Source organism: Macaca mulatta, chromosome 1 (genome assembly GCF_049350105.2).
Source record: "Macaca mulatta isolate MMU2019108-1 chromosome 1, T2T-MMU8v2.0, whole genome shotgun sequence".
In the NCBI taxonomy this organism is placed as follows: Eukaryota; Metazoa; Chordata; class Mammalia; order Primates; family Cercopithecidae; genus Macaca; species Macaca mulatta.
The window spans coordinates 195760912-195781540 of record NC_133406.1 but is presented as its reverse complement, the minus strand read 5'-3'; the positions used below and the strand labels follow the sequence as shown (position 1 = coordinate 195781540).

The window sequence follows — 20629 nt, the reverse complement described above, 5'->3', positions numbered from 1 at the left end:
AATTAGCCGGGCGTGGTGGCGGGCGCCTATAGTCCCAGCTACTCGGGAGGCTGAGGCAGGAGAATGGCGTGAACCCGGGAGGCGGAGCTTGCAGTGAGCTGAGATCAAGCCACTGCACTCCAGCCTGGGTGACAGAGTGAGACTCCGTCTCAAAAAAAAAAAAAAAAAAATTTTTTTTTTCTTTGAGATATGGTCTCAGTCTATTGCCCAGGCTGGAATGCAGTGGCATGATCTTGGCTTACTACAGCCTCCACCTCGTGGGTTCAAGCAATTCTGCCTCAGCCTCCCAAGTAGCTGGGACTACAGGGCCACCACACCCGGCTAATTTTTATATTTTTAGTACAGATAGGGTTTCACCATGTTGGCCGGGATGGTCTTGAACTCCTGGCCTCAAGTGATCCACCTGCCTCGACCTCCCAATGGGCTGGGATTATAGGAGTGAGCCACCGTGCCTGGCCTAAACAATTTTTTAAGAGATAAGGTATCATTATGTTGCCCAGGCTGGCCTCGAATTTGAGCTCAAGCAATTCTCCTACCTCAGCCTCCCAAGTCTCTGGGACTATAGGTGCCCATCACTATGCCTGGCTAAAAAGGATTTTTTTTTTTTTTTTTTTTTTTGAGACGGAGTCTCGCTCTGTAGCCCGGGCTGGAGTGCAATGGCGCGATCTCGGCTCACTGCAAGCTCCGCCTCCCGGGTTCCCGCCATTCTCCTGCCTCAGCCTCCCGAGTAGCTGGGACTACAGGCGCCGCCACCACGCCCGGCTAATTTTTTTGTATTTTTAGTGGAGACGGGGTTTCATTGTGTTAGCCAGGATGGTCTCGATCTCCTGACCTCGTGATCCGCCCGTCTCGGCCTCCCAAAGTGCTGGGATTACAGGCTTGAGCCACCGCGCCCGGCCTAAAAAGGATTTTTTAAAAACCAACTCCATTCCATATAAAAGACTACTCCAGATCCTAAAGCATACCCCAAGAGCAGCACCACTTGCTCATGGCATTTAAATGTATTTAAAAAGCATCCTCCTAGGCCAGGTGTTGTGGCTCACCCCTGTAATACCAGCACTTTGGGAGGCTGAGGTGGAAGGATCACTTGGGCCCAGGAGTTCAAGACCAGGTTGGGCAGCATTGTGAGACTCTCTACAAAAAATAAAAAAGCTAGCTGCATGGTGGTGCATGCCTGTAGTACCAGTTATTCAGGAGGCTGAGGCAGGAGGATTGCTTGAGCACAGGAGGTAGAGGCTACGGTGAGCTGTGATCGCACCACCGCACTCTAGCTTAGGTGATAGAGGGATATCTTGTCACAAACGGAGCATCTTCTTGGCTCTTAAAGACTGCCAGGTTGGAGGAAGGGTCCTTTTGAAAATTATGACTAACGTGGCTGGGTGTGGTGGCTTATACCTGTAATCCCAGCACTTTGGGAGGCCGAGGCAGGTAATCACCTGAGGTCAGGAGTTCGAGACCAGCCATGGCCAACATGGTGAAACCCCACCTCTACTAAAAATACAAAAATTAGCCAGGCATGGTGGTGCGCACCTGCGATCCCAGCAACTCAGCAGGCTGAGGCAGCACAATCAATTGAACCCAGGAGGTGGAGGTTGCAGTGAGCTGAGATTGCAACATTGCACTCCAGCCTGGGCAATAAGAGCGGAACTCCATCTCAAAAAAAAAAAAAGAAATTTATGACTAACCTTTATTGCACATCTACTCTATGCCAGGTATTGTGCTAAATAAATACTCTCTGTACATTATAGGAGTGACTTTTACAAATCTAGTAATTTCTTTTTTGAGACAGAGTCTTGCTCTGTCGCACAGGCTGGAGTGCAATGGTGCGATCTCAGTTCACTGCAACCTCTTGTGTCCCAGGTTCAAGTAATTCTTCTGCCTCAGCCTCACCAAGTAGCTGGAATTACAGGTGCCCGACACCACGCCTGGCTAATTTTTTGTATTTTTAGTAGAGGCAGGGTTTTGTCATGTTGACCAGGCTAGACTCAAACTCCTGACTTGAGGTGATCCAGCCTTTTTTTTTTTTTTTTTTCTTTTGAGACAGAGTCTTGCTCTGTCTCCCAGACTGGAGTGCAGTGGCATGATCTGCCTCATGTAAACCTCAAGTGATCTGCCTGCCTCAGCCTCCCAAAGTGTTGGGATTACAGACATGAGCTACTGTGCCTGCCTGGCCACAAATCTAATAATTTCTTTTATTTGAGACAAGGTCTCACTTTGTCACCCAGGCTGGAGTGCAGTGGCGTGATCTCGACTCACTGCAGCCTCCATCTCCTGGGCTCAAGTGATCCTCCTGCTTCAGCCCCCCAAGTAGCTGAGACTCTATAGGCACATCCCATCATGCCTGGCTAACAAATCTAGTAATTTCATCTGAAAATCACCTGAGCAGTGTAAAAAATAACAAATAAAGCCACCCTCAGTGACCTGGCCCCCATCAATTATTTTGGTAGCTCTTGGATAGGTATTTAACTAGAAGAAAACCTGGCCGGGTGTGGTGGCTCACGCCTGTAATCCCAGCACTTTGGGAGGCTGAGGCGGGCGGATCATGAGGTCAGGAGATCAAGACCATCCTGGCTAACATGATGAAACCCCATCTCTATTAAACACACACACACACACACACACACACACACACACACACACACACACACACACAAATTAGCCAGGCGTGGTGGCAGGTGCCTGTAGTCCCAGCTAGTCAGGAGGCTGAGGCAGGAGAATGGAGTGAACCTGGGAGGCGGAGCTTGCAGTGAGCAGAGATTGAGCCACTACACTCCAGCCTGGGTGACAAAGCAAGACTCTGTCTCAAAAAAAAAAAAAAAAAAAAAAAAAAAAAAAAAGAAAACCCCTCCTAGATGATTCTGGGAGTACTATTTTTATCTCTGATGCAGTAAAAAAGAGCAACTACATTTTGCAGATGAGGTAACAGATTCAGAGAAGTTAAACCATTCACCCAAAACCATATAATGGCTAGTAACAGATTTCAAATCTAGGTTTGCCTGACTTCAGAATCCATAATTTAATCATAATGCAATAGAAAGAAATTAAGAAAATACTAGAGGAGACCTAGAACTGCCTTATTCTGAGCTGATAAGGCTCAGTGGAAGAAGCACTTTCCTAACAAGGGAATCATCAGTACCCCTGAGTCAGAAATGGGAAGAGAAAAAATGGGCAGCTGGAGGGGAGAAGGAGGAAAGGGTGTAAGCACTCTTTTTAACAAAACAAAACTAAGGAAAAATTCCGAACCCAAGAGGCATGAGGGGGTTGGAAAGAGGACATTCCAAGGACTAAAAACACTGATACACAGACCATTAAAAAAGATTCTTCCCAAATGCCAAAACTTAGTAAAATGCATAAAGAAATACTAGCACTTTATGGCATTTCAGAGTCTTCTTTATCTCTGTTCTCCTAGGAGGTTAAAGCCTTTTGGAAAGTAACAAAAGGCCAAAACCACAGCACCTCTGTGGTGTAGGCTAGAGATGGGCAGAGACAGCACTAGTTTGCCCTTTGGCAGACTTGGGATATACTCAGTGGGTGGGCTTTAAGAGAGCTTCCATAACTTTCCAACTTGCCCAACTTGCAAAGCAGTCCAGTAAGCAGTTAGGGTGGTTCCTGCTTTTTGGGGAAAATTCCTCCAAAAGGGGTAATAAGGAAGTACAGAAAGCTTTAGATACAGAGGCTCCTGGGACAGAGCTGCCTTTCAGGTGGCTACTAGTTTATCATGGAAAAGTCTTATTTCTCTTTCCAAGGTGGTAGTAGGGGTATGCTTCCTACTTAGTCATAAGAGCCAAAGAATGTATGCTCTGAAGCTGGGCAAGAGGTAAACATAGTCAGCAGACAAGAAACAGCCAAGAGGAACTCAAGCAGCCATAATTAGAGACAGTTAAATGTCTATTTTGGAATCTGGGATATAAGTGGGAGAGATTTCTGGAAGGAAGAGACAAGAATAACTGAGGTCAGATTTCCACAGCAATAAACAGCCTGGTTTTCCTTAGGCTCAGTGGATCTGACTGGGGTCTTCAGGGACCTCCCATATTGTCTGTCTCATCCAGTTTATGTGTAACTCTTTCTGAGACACATAAACCACTGCTGTGGAGCCTGTAGATATGATAGGGAAAGTGGGGTGACTAATGGAAAACTGTGGGCTCTCCTGAAGCTCCTGGTAAGTGGATCGATGGAAGGCTTTGAGATGAATACCTGACAACAGCTTACTGGGTGTGAAGCTCTTTTGTGACCATATGTATCCTCAATTGTTCCCCAGTATTATTGTGCAGCCAAAATCACCTCCAATGGCAAGGCTGAGGTATTTTGGAAAAATTTCAACCCAACACAGTTTCTCCCCATCCAAGAAGAAACTCCAGAATCAAGGACTTTACTGGGAGTGTATCTGTTCATGCTACAGGGAATGGAAAGATAGGACTATATCAAACAAGCCCTCTCCAGGTTGCCAATTGGCAGCAAGGACTCTGTCTTTTTTGTTTAGTGCCTAAGGAGAGAGAAGAGGTGAGTTCTATAGTCCAACAAAAGAACTTGCTTCAGACTAGAACCACAGCTTCTGCATCCTAGTTTTAACTCTCAGGTTGGCACGAAGCACTCCTCCGTGCTAATGTCTAGCTGTGTTCTCTAAGATGCTGCTCAGTGATGGCTAAGACTAATGGAGACTTGGTCCTCATTTCTCCTTGGTGGGTTCAAATTTCAAGCGCAGGTGCAGGTTTTGCAAAATTACTCCGAAAATTGTAATGCTTCACTGGAAAGGAGGCCATGAGAAAAACAGAGTTCTATAGTAAGATCACTGCTTGGCCAGGCACACCACACTATACTATGTGGTGGCACATCACATATGAGGAAGAAGGCTTACTGGGAAGCAAGACTGCCTCCAATTTCTTGCTCCTCTTCTGGCTTTAGGTAGGACTTTTCTTCAGTTCTTTCAAGGGAGGAAAGGGAACTCCCATATATCTAATGTCTAATACATCTCAGTCATTATATACAGCACTTTGCACTAATTTTGTTTTATTTATTTATTATTATTATTATTATTATTATTTGAGACGGGAGTCTCGCACTGTTGCCCGGACTGGAGTGCAGTGGCGCAATCTCGGCTCACTGCGATTCTCCTGCCTCAGCCTCCCAAGTAGCTGGGATTACAGGCATCTGCCACCATGCCCGGCTAATTTTTTGTATTTTTAGTAGAGATGCGGTTTCACTATGTTGATCAGGCTGGTCTCAAACACCTGACCCACCCACCTTGGCCTCCCAAAGTGCTGGGATTGAGCCACCACACCCGGCCTACACTCATTTTATAACTGAATCCTTTCAGCAAACTTGTAGGGATGGTGGCATTTATTCCAATTTTTACAGAGAAAATTGAGACTCACAGATATCAGGCAATGTGCCCAGGCCTAAAGTGACACTCCACTGTATCACAGGTTCCTACCTCAGATATTGACTTAGAGAACATTCGGCAAAGAGCCATGAAACTTCTCAGTAACTCTGAGGATGGGCAGGTTCTTTTCTTTTTTGAGGATTAGTTGGCAGGCTTTCTAAACTACTCATGACCCTGGGGGAAAGGGAATAAAACTGAATAATACGTGTAGCTTTTCCAGGCCTGTGACTAAGGTCTGCTTTAGGCCAACTCAACACTTGGGCCCAAAGATTATGGCTGAGTCACCTATATCTCTCTAGGTACTGGGAGCCTCCTAACCTAAGCCCTTCTAAGCTGGTCCAAGAATCTCTCTACAGGAAGAGCCATGTGTTATTTTTATTAAAAATTATTTTTTATTATTTATAATTTAAAACTTTTTTTTTTTGGGAGAGATGGAATCTTGCTATGTTACCCAGGCTGGTCTCAAACTCCTGGCCTCAAGTGATTCTTCTGTCTCAGCCTTCAAAGTGTTGGGATTACATGTGTGAGCCACTGCATCCGGCAACTATGTATTATTATTATTATTATTTTTTGAGACGGAGTCTTGCTCTGTCGCCCAGGCTGGAGTGCAGTGGCCGGATCTCAGCTCACTGCAAGCTCCGCCTCCCAGGTTTACGCCATTCTCCTGCCTCAGCCTCCCGAGAAGCTGGGACTATAGGCGCCTGCCACCTCGCCCGGCTAGTTTTTTTTATTTATTTTTATTTTTTTTTTAGTAGAGATGGGGTTTCTTTTTTTTTTTTTTTTTTTGAGACGGAGTCTCGCTGTGTCTCCCAGGCTGGAGTGCAGTGGCGCGATCTCGGCTCACTGCAAGCTCCGCCTCCCGGGTTTACGCCATTCTCCTGCCTCAGCCTCCGAGTAGCTGGGACTACAGGCGCCTGCCACCACGCCCGGCTAGTTTTTTGTATTTTTAGTAGAGACGGGGTTTCACCATGTTAGCCAGGATGGTCTCGATCTCCTGACTTCGTGATCCACCTGCCTCGGCCTCCCAAAGTACTGGGATTACAGGCTTGAGCCACCGCGCCCGGCCAGAGATGGGGTTTCATCGTGTTAGCCAGATGGTCTCGATCTTCTGACCTCGTGATCCGCCCGTCTCGGCCTCCCAAAGTGCTGGGATTACAGGCTTGAGCCACCGTGTCCGGCTAACTATGTATTATTTTTAATGAAATATTTTACGTATAGAAAAAAGCCTAGAGAATAATATCAAGAACACTTGTGCATCCACCAAACAGCTTAAGAAACCAACAATCCAACTTGCTAAGCGTCTTTCTTTCATCCCATTTCCTTCCTTCTTCCACCAGGGTATCCATTATTTGACTGTGGTGTTTATTGTTCCTAAGCATTTTTACTACATATGTTAAACATACAATATTGTTTTGAATGTTTTAAAATTGTACATACATGTTACCATTCTCTGTGTATCCTTCTGCAACTTGCTTTCTCCAACATCATATTTGAGATTTATCCAGGTTAATTGAGATAATGAGATATAATACTTGAAGAAATGATCTTACCTTTTCCCTGTTTTCTGGTCACTCTTGCTCTTCAGTCCTCTAGATTAAAATGTACTGCTCCAGTGAGCAGGCTAAAAATTTCTTCCTTTTAGTTCTGTATGCCCCCCCTTCACTATACAAGGTTTAGTGGTGAGAAATGTCCCCCTCCTAAGAAATCTAAGTCCTTATATTCCGTAAGCAGAGGCTAGGGAGCTTAGGGGAAATCAAAAGATGTAACAGCCTTAAAGAGTTAAGCTGCAGAATTCTTCATCTAAGAAGATGGGTTTAGTGCAAATGGTTCAAAGGTAGGGAATAAACTAAAAGCCATTAGGAGTCCCTTTAATCCAGGGGATCTTCCCAAAGTGTCATAATTTGGTGTCTTCAAGAGTATGACAGAAGTGCTGGGCGTGGTGGCTCATCTTGTAATCCCAGCATTTTGGGAGGTTGAGGCAGACGGATCACCTGTGGTCAGGAGTTCAAGACCAGCCTGGCCAACACAGCAAAACTCCATCTACTAAAAATACAAAAATTAGCCTGGTGCGGTGGTGTGTGCCTGTAGTCCCAGCTACTCAGACAGCTGAGGTGGGAGGATAGCTCGAACCCAGGAGGCAGAGGTTGCAATGAGGCAAGATTATGCCACTGCACTCCAGCCTGGGTGACACAGCGAGACTCTGTCTCCAAAAAAAATTCTTTTAACAATTATGTTCTTTTCTGCAACTCTAATTACCTCTAATTAGACTTATATTTAAGAGGATTCACTTTTATACCTTAAACTATCCATTTTCATTTCTTCCTTGGCTATACTATGCCTTCAAGTAGAGTTTTCCGGAGGGTTCTTGGGTGACACATGTCCTGAGCCCTGGAATACTTCTGATGCTTTTACTTAGCAACCATAACTGGCTACAGGATGCTTTTGTGTTTTCTTTCCTTGTAGGGATGAAATATGGAAGGTTATAAGATTCTTAGGTCACAAACGTTTCCCTTCTAAATTCTCTAAATGTTGTTTCACTGTCTTCTGGCCTGAAATGTTATCATAGAAAAGTCTGAAGCCAGGCTGGGTGTGGTGGCTCATGCCTGTAATCCCAGCACTTTGGGAGGCCAAGGCAGGCGGATCACTTGAGGTCAAGAGTTTGAGACCAGGCTGGTCCAACATGGTGAAAACCCGTCTCTACTAAAAATACAAAAATTAGCTGGGTGTGGTGGCGCACACCTATAATCCCAGCTGCTTGGGAGGCTGAGGCAGGAGAATTGCTTGAACCTGGGAGGCGGAGGTTGCAGTGAGCTGAAATTGTCACTGCACTCCAGCCTGGGTGACAGAGTGAGACTCTGTTTAAAAAAAAAAAAAAAAAGAAATGTGTGAGGCCAGCCTGATTTTCTCCCTTCTACGTGGCCTAACGTTTTTTTCTTTCAGTTCTGCATGCCTCGGTATTCTGAAAAAATGATGTTTGATGTTTTTTCTTTGGTTCACCCATGTTCCCATTCCTTCTTCTCCTTATGTTGAATCTTGGTGTTCTCTTTGGGTTTAATCTAAATTTCATTGTATCTGGCAGATATTCTGTAGTCAGTGCACAGGTATGTGTAGGTTATTTCATTTTATTATAGATGAAGCTTCCTTCTGTGGTTTTGTTTTTTAAATTTGGTGAGCTTTAAGGAATGAAGCACTCATCCACAAATTTTTTTCTATATTTGTGACATTCTTACCAACTTTTTTTTTGAGATGGAGTTTTGCTCTTATTGCCCAGGCTGGAGTGCAATGGCATGAACTGGGCTCACTGCAACCTCCACCTTCTGGGTTCAAGAGATTCTCCTGCCTCAGCCAACCGAGTAGCTGGGATTACAGACCTGTCCCACCACACCCGACTAATTTTTTATGGGGATTTCTCCATGTTGGTCAGGCTGGTCTCAAACTCCTGACCTCAGGTGATCTACGTGCTTTGGCCTCCCAAAGTGCTGGGATTACAGGCATGAGCCACTGAGCTCTGCCATCACTGGTACCAACTTTTAAAATTTTTATTTATTTATTTTCTTTTTCTCCCTCTCTATAATCATGTGCAATATTTTTTTTCTAGAAGCAGAGAGGGATCTCTTAACAGATATTTAGCCAGTTATAGTAGAGGGGTTAAATCAGAGATCTCCATTTTTCATTCAGTAAATGCTTATAAGATATCTACTATGTAAAAAATGCAGTATTAAGAAGTTAGGGGATATAAAGACATATAAAATTATTTCTATATTTAGCCAGGCACGGTGGCTCATGCCTGTAATCCCAGCACTTTGGGAGGCTGAGGTGGGCGGATAATGAGGTCAGGAATTTGAGACCAGCGTGGCCAGCATGGAGAAACCCCATCTCTATTAAAAATCCAAAAAATTAGCTGGGCATGGTAGTGCACGCCAATAGTCCCAGCTACTTGGGAGGCTGAGGCAGGAGAACTGCTTAAACCTGGCAGGTGGAGGTTGCAGTGAGCCCAGTTCATGCCACTGCACTCCAGCTGGAGTGACAGAGTGAGATTCCCTCAAAAAAAAAAAAAAAAAAAAAAAAAATATATATATATATATATATATATATATATATATTTTTTTTTTTTTTTTATATATATATATTCAAGGAATTTATAGTTTAGTTGAAGAGGGAAGAAAGATGCAGTAAGTGCCACAGTACCACGTGAGCATGAATAAAGTGTTATGGGTGCACAGGGAGCACAGAGGTGGGGGAAACAGTTTATGGCTATGACAATTTTTTTTTGAGACGGAGTCTTGCTCTGTCATCCAGTCTGGAGTCCAGCAGTGCAATCTCGGGTCACCACAACCTCTGCCTCCCAAGTTTAAGTGATTCTCCTGCCTCAGCCTACTGAGTAGCTAGAATTACAGGCATGCACCACCAGGCCCAGTTAATTTTTGTATTTTTAGTAGAGACGGGGTTTCACCATGTTGGCCAGGGTGGTCTCGAACTCCTGACCTCAGACGATTGGCCCACCTTGGCCTCTCAAAGTGTTGGGATTACAGGTGTGAACCACCATGCCTGGCCGGCTATGACATCTTAAGAAGGCTGCATGCAAGAGTTGGAATATGCATTGGATCTTGCAAGATGGGTAGGATTTTTACAGGAAAGAGCTCCAAAGAGAGGCAATTCAGGCAGAGTGAATGTCAGAAATAAAGGGAAGTAGGAATGGGCAGGGCAGTCAGTCAGTTGAGTTGAATGGTACACTCAGGGTAATGATGAGAAGTAGTAATTTCTTACCTGGCGCTGAGGGCTACATTTGGTAACTGCAAAGAGCATGGAAAACCTAGGTGAGAACCTGGCTTTCTAGCCGGCCAGCATGTGAAGATGCACTCTAGACTGCTGCTTGAGTCATGTGCCTTGGATTAGGGGGAAGTGCAGGAGAGGTTGCTTGGGACCAGGGGACCAAAGATGCAGAATACAGGGCTGACACTCAAGCCTTGACAATGAAGTGTTCACTACACTGCAGATTCCTGAGCATCAGCTGTCATATAAAATGCCAGAACATGAGAAAGATGGGCAGGAGCTTTCTCTGAATAGTCTCGCCTACACCTTCTCCAAGGTGGTCCTATTAGCATCCCTCAAACCCTGAAGACCTTGGGCAGGTGTCCAGAAAACCTCAGCAAGCTTTCAAGCCTCAGCAGCCCACCACTGTTGGCAGAGACAAGCACACAACGAATATGAGAAACTCCCTTCTGAACAATTTTATGCTCCTACTCTGCCACTTAGCCAAGATGTAATAGCAGCAGGGTAATCAAGTCTCACTTGACTGCAATTTAATTACCTTTCCCAGATTTACCATAAGTAATTAAAACGAAGTGACCCCAAAATAATGGGAAAAAGTTCGTATGGGATGTAGGATGTCTGATCTTATCAGCAGGAGCTCATTCGCAGGATTGGGTAATTGTTAATGGCCTTCCCAGTCATTAGCCTTGCGTGGGCTGCCTATAGCTTTACCTCAACTTTTTTATTTAAAAAAAAAAAGAAGTAGCCAGCCTAGGCAACATAGAGACTCTGTCTCTAAAAAAAAAATAAAATAAAATAAAAAGAAAAAAAATTAGCCATGTAGTGGCACACGCCCGTAATCCCAGCTACTTGGGAGGCTGAGGTGGGAAGATCACTTGAGCCCAGGAGGTTGAGGCTTACAGTGAGCCATGATTGCGCCATTGCACTCTAGCCTGGGTGACAGAATGAGAACTTGTCTCCTCCAAGACAGCAAATGACTATGAGATATGCTAGGCCTTTTCTCTGAACTTCTTTTCTCACACAGAAAGCTGTAGTGTCTTAAGGAGTCATGGTTTCCTCACCAAGTCTCTTCATGTCAATTAGGATACTAACACTAACACTGGACTTTTTTTTTTTTTTTTTGAAACAGGGTTTTGCCATGTTTCCCAGACTGTCTTGAACTCCTGAGCTCAGGCAATCTGCCTGCCTCAGCCTCCCAAAGTGCTGGGATTATAGGTTGCAGGTGTGACCCACTGTGCCTGGCCCTGCCCACCCACAGAAGGGCAGGGAAAGGTTGTTAATTAGAACATATGGGGAAAGTTATGCCATTGTCTTCCTTGGAAGGTCTGAGAGAATGGAAGCCACAAAGCCTCATGAGTTACTTGGAATCAGGTGATCAAATGGATGAAGGCAAGTGTAGTTCTGGTTTAGAGAATGGTGATGTCTGTCAGTCCTATCCAGGAGTCTGGAAGAGGACGTGGCGTAGCAGGGGTGCAACAAGAAAAATGTCTGGAATGCTACATTTATTCATCTATAAAAATACAGGAGTTCAGCTGGATGACTTCTAAGGCCTCATCTCACACTAGCATTCTAGACTCAGTGCTGGAGCCAGACCATGAGAAATCATGAAGTTCCGATTTCTTTTAAAGGTAAGAGGGAGCTTTCAAAAGGTTTTTAACAGAACAAGGATGTGATCAGAGATATTCTTTAGAAAGACAATGTTGGCAACATGCCATCCTTGTGAAATGGGATAAAGTAGTAATATAATAACAACAACAATAATAAATAAATAAAAACAGCAACTAACTATCCTAAATGCTTTGTATGACAGGGCACAGTGGCTTAGGCCTGTAATCCCAGCACTTTGGGAGGCTGAGACAGGCAAATCACTTGAGGTCAGGAGTTCGTGACCAGCGTGGCCAACATGGTGAAACCCTGTCTCTACTAAAAATACAAAAACTAGCCAGGTGTGGGAGTGCGCACCTGTAATCCCAGCTACTTGGGAGGTTGAGGCAGGAGAATTGCTTGAACCCGGGAGGCGGAGGTTGCAGCGAGCTGAGATCATGCCATTGCACTCCAGGCTGGGCGACAGAGTGAGACTGTCTCAGGGGGGAAAAAAAAAGCTTTATATTTACTAACTAATTTAGTATTCCCCATAAACCTACACGGTAGTTCACTTTTACCCCATTTTATAATGAGAAAATCAGGCACAAAGAGGTAAGGCCATTTTTTTTTTTTGAGATGGAGTCTCGCTCTGTCACCCAGGCTGGAGTGCAGTGGCATGATCTCAGCTCACTGCAACCTCTGCCTGCCAGGTTCAAGCAATTCTTCTGCCTCAGCCTCCTGAATAGCTGGGACTACAGGCGTGCGCCACCACACCCAGCTAATTTGGCCAATTCTTTAAGAGGCGAATAAGTGACAGACCTAGGATTCAGTTTGTCAGTCTGACTCAAAGCGCATGTTCTTTTTTTTTTTTTTTTTTTGAGACGGAGTCTCGCTCTGTCGCCCAGGCTGGAGTGCAGTGGCGCGATCTCGGCTCACTGCAAGCTCCGCCTCCCGGGTTCACGCCATTCTCCTGCCTCAGCCTCCCGAGTAGCTGGGACTACAGGCGCCCACAACCACGCCCGGCTAATTTTTTGTATTTTTAGTAGAGACGGGGTTTCACCGTGGTCTCGATCTCCTGACCTTGTGATCCGCCCGCCTCGGCCTCCCAAAGTGCTGGGATTACAGGTGTGAGCCACCGCGCCCGGCCTCAAAGCGCATGTTCTAATTCATAAGAACAACAGGGGAAGGGTAAATATAGAAGACAAAGAATGATGAAGACAGGAAAAGTAAGTTAGAGAACACCACAATGTAGTGGTGTAGTGGCTCATGCCTGTAATCTCAGCATTTTAGGAGGCACTCAGGAATTCAAGCCTGAGCAACATAGTGAGACCTGGTCTCTACTAAAAATAGAGTGGCGCATGCCTGTGGTCCCAGCTACTCAGGAAGCTGAGGTGAGAGGATCATCTGAGCCCAGGGTGTCGAGGCTGCAGTGAGCCATGATCACATCACTGCACTCCAGCCTGGGGGACAAAGAGAGACCCCATCTCAAAAGAGAGAGAGAGAAAGAGAGAGAGAGAGAGAGAGAGAGAGAGAATATCACAAGAATGATTCGGGAAGGAGACAAAGACTTTATCTCTGGGTCTGACCTCTTCTCCTGAGCTCTAACCACAAACTGAATACCAGACATCTCCACATACCTGATGCCCTACAGGAACTTCCAACCTCTTGTGCCCTACACAGACCTTGTCTCCCATAAATCTGTCCCTCCTTCCTCATCTCAGTTGAGTGCACCACCATGCACTCTTTCCCTAACTGGAAACCTGGGCTTCACCTGTCATCTCTCCTCTTCCTTACCCCACATGTCCCCTCTTTGCTCATTCCTTGTCAGTCTCCTTAGATTCCTTTTCTTATGTCTAAAATTGCTTGCTGTTAGTTCCCATTCCCCAAGGTTTTGTTTTGGTTTATTTTCTTTTCATGTCACACACTCTCCCTGGGTGATTTCATCTACTCCCATGGCTTCAGCTATCAGTTCTTTTTTTTTTTTTTTTTTTTTGAGACCGAGTCTTGCTCTGTCACCCAGGCTGGAGTGCAGTGGTGCAAACTCTGCTCACTGCAACCTCCACCTCCAGGGTTCAAGTGATCCTCCTGCCTTAGCCACCCGAGTAGCTGGTGTTACAGGCGTGTGCCACCACACCCAGCTAATTTTTGTATTTTTGGTAGAGATGGGGTTTCGCCACATTGCCCAGGCTGGTTTCGAACTCCTGGGCTCATCCGCCCACCTCAGCCTCCCAAAGTGCTGGGACTACAGGCATGAGCCACCATGCCCAGCCTTCAGTTATCACTTCTGTGCCTGCCACTTCCAAATTTGTACCTCAAGCACAAGCTTCTTTCCTAAGCTCCAGCCCTGTAGATCAAGGCCTCCTGCACACCACCATGCATTCAACTTGTCCCAGATGGAATTTATACTCTCCCCACCTCCCAGCCTGCCAATCTTGCTCTTCCTCTACTAATTTCTATCTTGAATAGCACACCAGAAATCTTATTGCTCAAGCAACAAATCTGTTTTTTTCCTTAATTTCTCTTTGACCTCATATATCTAGGCAGACATATGTTTTATAGTTTTTAATCACCTTATTGTCTGTCGTCTTCATCTCTACTGCTATTTATTGCCTTAGTTTAGGACCTCTTCTGTTTTACCAGAATTATTTCAATGGCCTTTCTGCCTCCATGTTTACCCTCTTCAGGCCAACCTTCCTAATGTAGCCCAAATAATCTTCCTGAAATGCTAATTTAATCATGCTGTTCTTTTGCTTTCAGCTCTTCAATTACCATTACGTATCAAACTCCTCAGGGAATAATCCATTACTTGGCCCTTGTCCATCTGCATGTATAGCCTTCTCTCTTGTATCCATCCCTCTCTGAATCATATTCTGGACATGGTGAATTGTTTATCATTCTTTCTTTTTTTTTTTGAGACGGAGTCTCGCTCTGTCACCCAGGCTGGAGTGCAGTGGCCGGATCTCAGCTCACTGCAAGCTCCTCCTCTCGGGTTCACGCCATTCTCCTGCCTCAGCCTCCCGAGTAGCTGGGACTACAGGCACCCGCCACTTCGCCCGGCTAGTTTTTTGTATTTTTTAGTAGAGACGGGGTTTCACCGTATTAGCCAGGATGGTCTCGATCTCCTGACCTCATGATCCGCCCGTCTCGGCCTCCCAAAGTGCTGGGATTACAGGCTTGAGCCACCGCGCCCGGCCATCATTCTTTCATATAACAAATACATTTATTGAGTTCCTGTAGGCCCTCAGGGTATAAAAGTGAATAAGAGAGATAAGGTACTTACATTCTGAAACTAATATTTTACTTGTGAGAGACAAGTAAAGATAGGACTAGATAGTGATGGTGTTATGAAGGAAATAAAACAGGTTGATGTGATGGCGGTCAGTGGGACAGATTATTTCTAACAGGGTAGTTGGGGAAGGTTCCTCTGAAGAGGTGACATTTGAGTTAAGATCAAAATAAGGAGATGTTTCTGGAATAAGATATACTCTTTCATAATTCACAATCTTTTTTTTTTTTTTTTTGACAGGGTCTCACTGCAACCTCTACTTCCTGGGCTCAGTTGATCCTCCCACCTCAGGGGTTATAGGTGCACACCACCATGCTCAACTAATTCTTTTTTTTTTTTTTTTTTTTTTTGAGACGGAGTCTCGCTGTGTCTCCCAGGCTGGAGTGCAGTGGCGTGATCTCGGCTCACTGCAAGCTCCGCCTCCCGGGTTCACGCCATTCTCCCGCCTCAGCCTCCCAAGTAGCTGAGACTACAGGCGCCCGCCACCACACCCGGCTAGTTTTTTGTATTTTTAGTAGAGACGGGGTTTCACCATGTTAGCCAGGATAGTCTCGATCTCCTGACCTCGTGATCCACCCGCCTCGGCCTCCCAAAGTGCTGGGATTACAGGCTTGAGCCACCGCGCCCGGCCAACTAATTCTTGCATATATATGTATTTTAAGACAGGCTCTCAGTCTGTTACCCAGGCTGCAGTATAGTAGCACAATCTTGGCTCACTGCAGCCTTGACATACTAGACTCGGTGGATCCTCCCACCTCAGCCTTCCAAGTAGCTGGGACTACTGACGTATGCCACCACTCCTGGCTAATTTTTATAGTTTTTGTAGAGATGTGGTTTCGTCATGTTGCTCAGGCTGGTCTCAAACTCTTGGGCTGAAGTAATCTGCCCACCTTGACCTTCCAAAGTGCCGGGACTATAGGTATGAGTCACCGTGGCTGGCCACTTCACTTTTTATGTATCTAGAATACCCTTGGCCAGGTGCAGTGGCTCATGCCTGTAATCCCAGCACTTTGGGAGGCTTCAGGCCAGGAGTTCAAGACTAGCCTGGGCAACATAGTGAGATCCCTATCTCTATAAAAATTTTTTTAAAAATTAGCTGAGCCTGGTGGTGTGCGCCTGTAGTCCTAGCTACTCGGGAAGCTGAGGCAGGAGGGTTGCTGGAGCTCAGGAGTTTGAGGTTGTAGTGAGCTGTGATCATGCCACTGTACTTCAGCCTGGGCAAGAGAGGGAAACCTTGTCTTGAAAAAAAAAAAACAAAAAACAAAACAAAAAAACACCACCTCCAAAACCACTCCTTTCTCCAGCTCAGGTGGCTCTACTCATTGTCTAAGATTCAGCTCAAGGGTCATTTCCTTAAGCCTTTCCTGACCCTTTCCTCCCTTCTGACCTTACAGATCTTTACCACAGCACCTATCACTTCTTACTGCACATAGTATAAATTCCTTGAGGGAAGAGATTAAGCCTTATGTCGTTTTGTTTCTTTCATTGCCTAGCACAATCTTAATCATAGAGTGGGTCTGTTATATCTGATAAATCAGTGAAATGCTTGAGATGGGTCTCTATTAGTGGTGTGCTGAAGCTGGCTTGTTTCAGCTTGGGAGAGGCAATTATTAGCATCTCTTCTCAACTCAGCGTTCAGTGATACCATTGGCTATAGTGGAATAATTTACACCACAGAAATTAGCAAATGCTTTGAATTACGTCACTTATTTTTTCCTTTGGAGAGCTGGTTGTCAACAATTTATCAGCACACCACTGGTAGCAGCGTACCACAAAACTCTGGATATTTTTGGCCAATTGATGTTAGCAGTTTAAGGCAAATACTTCTGAAGGTTTTGTTATGAAAAATAGCAGTCCCCTGCAACTCCTATTCATTTCTCTCTTCCCAGAGGCAACTCTTCTAATTCTTTCTGCTGAGTATTTTGGTATTACTTCCATGCCTCTAGGTATTAACATAATTGTATTACTAGTTCTTTGTTTTTTCAGCTTTAGGCATTATCAATTGACTTTCTACAATGAAAAATGAGAATTTAGCTCTCCTTTCTCCCTTACCCCCATTTCCCTTTCCATCTTTCATCCCTTCAACAGAGTTATAGCATAACTTTGGCCAGTAGTCAGGTTTACTTTATTATGACTATGTAAATTCTATTCTGTAGCTGATCCACAGCAAACTATGGTCTTTTCATTTCTTATACAGGTTATGTATCCCTTATCTGAAATACTTGGGACCAGAAGTGTTTTATTTATTTATTTATTTATTTATTTATTTATTTATTTATTTATTTATCTGAGACAGAGTCTTGCTCTGTCACCCAGGCTGGAGTGCAGTGGTGCAATCTTGGCTCATCGCAACCTCTGCCTCCCGGGTTCAAGCCATTCTCCTGCCTCAGCCTCCCGAGTAGCTGGGACTACAGGTGCACACCACCACACCTGGCTACTTTTTTTTTTGTATTATTTTTAGTAGAGATGGGGTTACACCATGTTGGCCACGCTAATCTTGAACTCCCGACCTCAGGTGATTCACCTGCCTCAGCCTCCCAAAGTGCTGGGATTACAAGAGTGAGCCACTGCGCCAGGCCAGAAGTGTTTTAGATTTTGGATTTTCCTTTTTTTGGATTTTGGAATATTTGCATTATACTTACCATTTCAGCATCCCTAATTCAAAAACTGGAACTTTCAAATGTTCCAATGAGAATTTCCTTTGAGTGTCAAGTTGGTGCTCAAAAAGTTTCGGATTTTGGAGCATTTGATTTTGGGTTTTTGGATTAGGGACATTCAATTTGTACAACTTCTTCATTTTCCCAGAGTTAATAACTGTCTTGTTTTTGTTAGTGTTGTTTTTTCTATGTTATCCCCAATTCAACTTCAAACTTTTAGCCAGTTGTCTAAATTGCCTTTCAAATGTTTGTATGTATCTAGTATTTTATCAGTTGCATCTTGCTGAATAGATCTTTTCTGGATTCTTGGGTTTTGTTCCACTTTGGATTAACTAATCCCTTTATGCCCCATTTAAAGCTGACATTCTTATCTCTGTTCACTGTTATCCCATGGATTCTTTTTGCCTTTTTTCTGAGTTGAATCTCTGGTTTCTTTTTTTTTTTTTTTTTTTTGAGACGGAGTCTCGCTCTGTCGCCCAGGCTGGAGTGCAGTGGCGCGATCTCGGCTCACTGCAAGCTCCGCCTCCCGGGTTCACGCCATTCTCCTGCCTCAGCCTCCCGAGTAGCTGGGACTACAGGCGCCCACAACCGCGCCCGGCTAATTTTTTGTATTTTTAGTAGAGACGGGGTTTCACCGTGGTCTCGATCTCCTGACCTTGTGATCCGCCCGCCTCGGCCTCCCAAAGTGCTGGGATTACAGGCGTGAGCCACCGCGCCCGGTGAATCTCTTGTTTCTGATCTTTCTCTTTTTGGTTTATTTTCCATTTTGGAGGAATAAATTTCCTAGTAAAGTTGAGACTTTTCATATCTGAAAATGTTTTTATTCTATTGCCCTCCTGATTAGCACTTTGCCTGGGTATACACTTTTCGGTTAAAATGAACTTTCCTTCAGAATTTTGAAGGCATTTTTCCATTATCTTTGCCTCAAGTGGGTACATGGGGAAACATACCCTTCCTCCACAGTGACTGAGTTCATGAGAAGGCAATTGGTAATAGTCACTCTATCTTTTATGAGACAGGATGAACCAATGACTGAGCGCTTAATGGATGACTTCTCTCCAATCTGTGTCTCTGGCCCGATGAGGCTGTCAACTCCAACCTGTAAAAGGCAAAATATAAAACTCTGTCCATCCATCTCAACCAACTGCAAACCACTCTCCAGATCTTTCAAGATGGGATCTAATGGGATCTTTCCATAGAGACACTTCAGTAAGAGGGGCCATCATCAGTATTTCTCAGGGCCACAAGGTCATACAACACCTCTGAGACCAACTCAAAACTAACTGAAGCATGGGCCCTCCTCCCTTGCCAAGAAAACAAAACAAAACAAAACAACAGACACACATACACACTCATGCATTTGTGTGTACAGATGTGCTCTCTTAAAGAGAGTGCTCAAATCAGAATTAGAAGGGGGACAGATTGAGAGCTCCTGTGCCTGAGTCCCAGCACTATAATGGACCCTTCCTTACAACGTCATTACTTGCCCAGGCAGTCTTGTTGAGTGAGATTTTATTCTTAGAACCCAGCTGTGATTTCCCTGGGGCTAACGAGGTTCAGGACTTGAAGGCCTCAATCCGGCTTCTCAAGGACAAGTCTCAGTGCTCCCAAAGAACATCCCACCCCTGCTCTGGCCACACTAGCACTTACCAGGTGTTTGCTGACAATCTGGGCTGATGAATGGACCAGTGGTTCTTCTGGACAGAGAGCAGACAGCAATTTGGGCACCTTAAGGACAGAGATTTGGTCACTAAAGATCAGAAAACACCTTAGGTAGAACCCAGGGCTCAATCAGAGATATGGGGAGTTCTCAGCCATAGCTTCCTGTCTGAGTGAGGGAGAGCAGGAGGCTGCTGCATTCCCCCTAGGATGAAGATAATTCATGCTGCAGCTTCTAGATGGCCTTATTGTCAGTCTCTTAGCTGTGAATGCTCCTCCTTGAAAGTAATGCCATGTCCCTTGGCTGGGAGGCACTGAGACAAGTCTTTGAGTTACCCACGTAGCACCTCTTGGAAAAGGAGTCCTGATCAGGTTAAGGAACACCCTGAATCCTGATCACAGGCATCCTGGGTTCCGGGTCACCTCCTGGACCACTGTGACCATGCATGAGGTAAGGATGAGATCCATTTTAGACAAATTCCAAAATAAGGAAAGACCCTGAGAAGGCATCCATCCACCAGCCAAAAGAAAACATGAAGGGGAAGTTCACACTATTCCCTCTCCAGTGTGAGAAACCTGGAAAGGTTAGAGGTATGGGGGGCTTTGGCTACTAGTCCATTAGGAAGGCACAGGTAGTGTACCTGTCTGTGATTCTCCAGCACAGACAGAATGCTGGTCAGAGCACTGTGCGTGGCAGCCACACTAGCTGACGGAGGCCTTGTCAGCATGGCTACACTGGAATGTGAAGGTTAATTCTGAGTCCCCAGCCCTAGGATCTCTTCTTCCACACTCCACCCACGGCCCTTCAGGCCTGTCTGCTGCATAGCCCCTGTTGGCACTGCAGGGGATACTTTTCCCAGCATGCTCACTCGAGAGCAGGGCCCCTCTTTCATGATGTGGACACAGCAGTGATCTGGACAAGTCTTCCCACTCAGGTTATCCATGAACATCTTTCCAGACCAGCCTGAAAGACTCTAGTCATGGGTAAATGTGGGACTAGCTATGATTTCTCATAAGCTTTCTGGCTTGGGATTCCCTTGGATCTGTAACCAATCCAGGTTGAGGCTCACCTGAGCTTTTATCTGGTGTGGGTCCTACAGATTCCTGAGCCAGGTTTTCTTCAGGGACTCAATCCCAATTTTCTTTTTCTTTTTTTTGAGACAGAGTCTCACTCTGTTGCCCAGGCTGGAGTGCAGGGGCACAATCTCGGCTCACTGCAACCTCCACCTCCCAGGTTCAAGCGATTCTCCCTGCTTCAGCCTCCGGAGAAGCTGGGATTACAGGTGTGTG

At 45.2% G+C, this 20629-nt stretch overlaps 1 protein-coding gene and 3 long non-coding RNA genes across 11 annotated transcripts in view; 2 read left to right on the top strand and 2 right to left on the bottom strand.

Moving 5' to 3' along the window:
* Positions 1–20629, bottom strand: part of EIF2B3 (eukaryotic translation initiation factor 2B subunit gamma) — a 147316-nt gene that overhangs the window by 5867 nt on the left and 120820 nt on the right. For 4 of the 8 annotated variants that reach the window (XR_013406584.1, XR_013406604.1, XR_013406558.1 and 1 more), the window contains exons 9-10: positions 19331–19408; positions 18392–18779 (exon numbers count right to left, since the gene is read on the bottom strand). Coding sequence is in view for 4 of the 8 variants with exons in the window: in XM_028843036.2 (XP_028698869.1) it covers positions 18631–18779; positions 19331–19408 (227 nt within the window). In the remaining 4 variants the exon portion in view is untranslated. 8 annotated transcript variants of the gene reach the window in all.
* LOC144333845 (uncharacterized) lies at positions 6–2212 on the top strand. Its single transcript, XR_013402935.1, has 3 exons — positions 6–128; positions 1187–1597; positions 1861–2212. It is a non-coding gene; the product is annotated as an uncharacterized LOC144333845 (long non-coding RNA).
* Positions 6133–10964, top strand: LOC144333849 (uncharacterized). The gene is made up of 2 exons (XR_013402941.1): positions 6133–6320; positions 9798–10964. It is a non-coding gene; the product is annotated as an uncharacterized LOC144333849 (long non-coding RNA).
* LOC144333816 (uncharacterized) lies at positions 11259–17080 on the bottom strand. The gene is made up of 3 exons (XR_013402890.1): positions 16257–17080; positions 14007–14665; positions 11259–11994 (listed from the first exon to the last, which is right to left on the bottom strand). It is a non-coding gene; the product is annotated as an uncharacterized LOC144333816 (long non-coding RNA).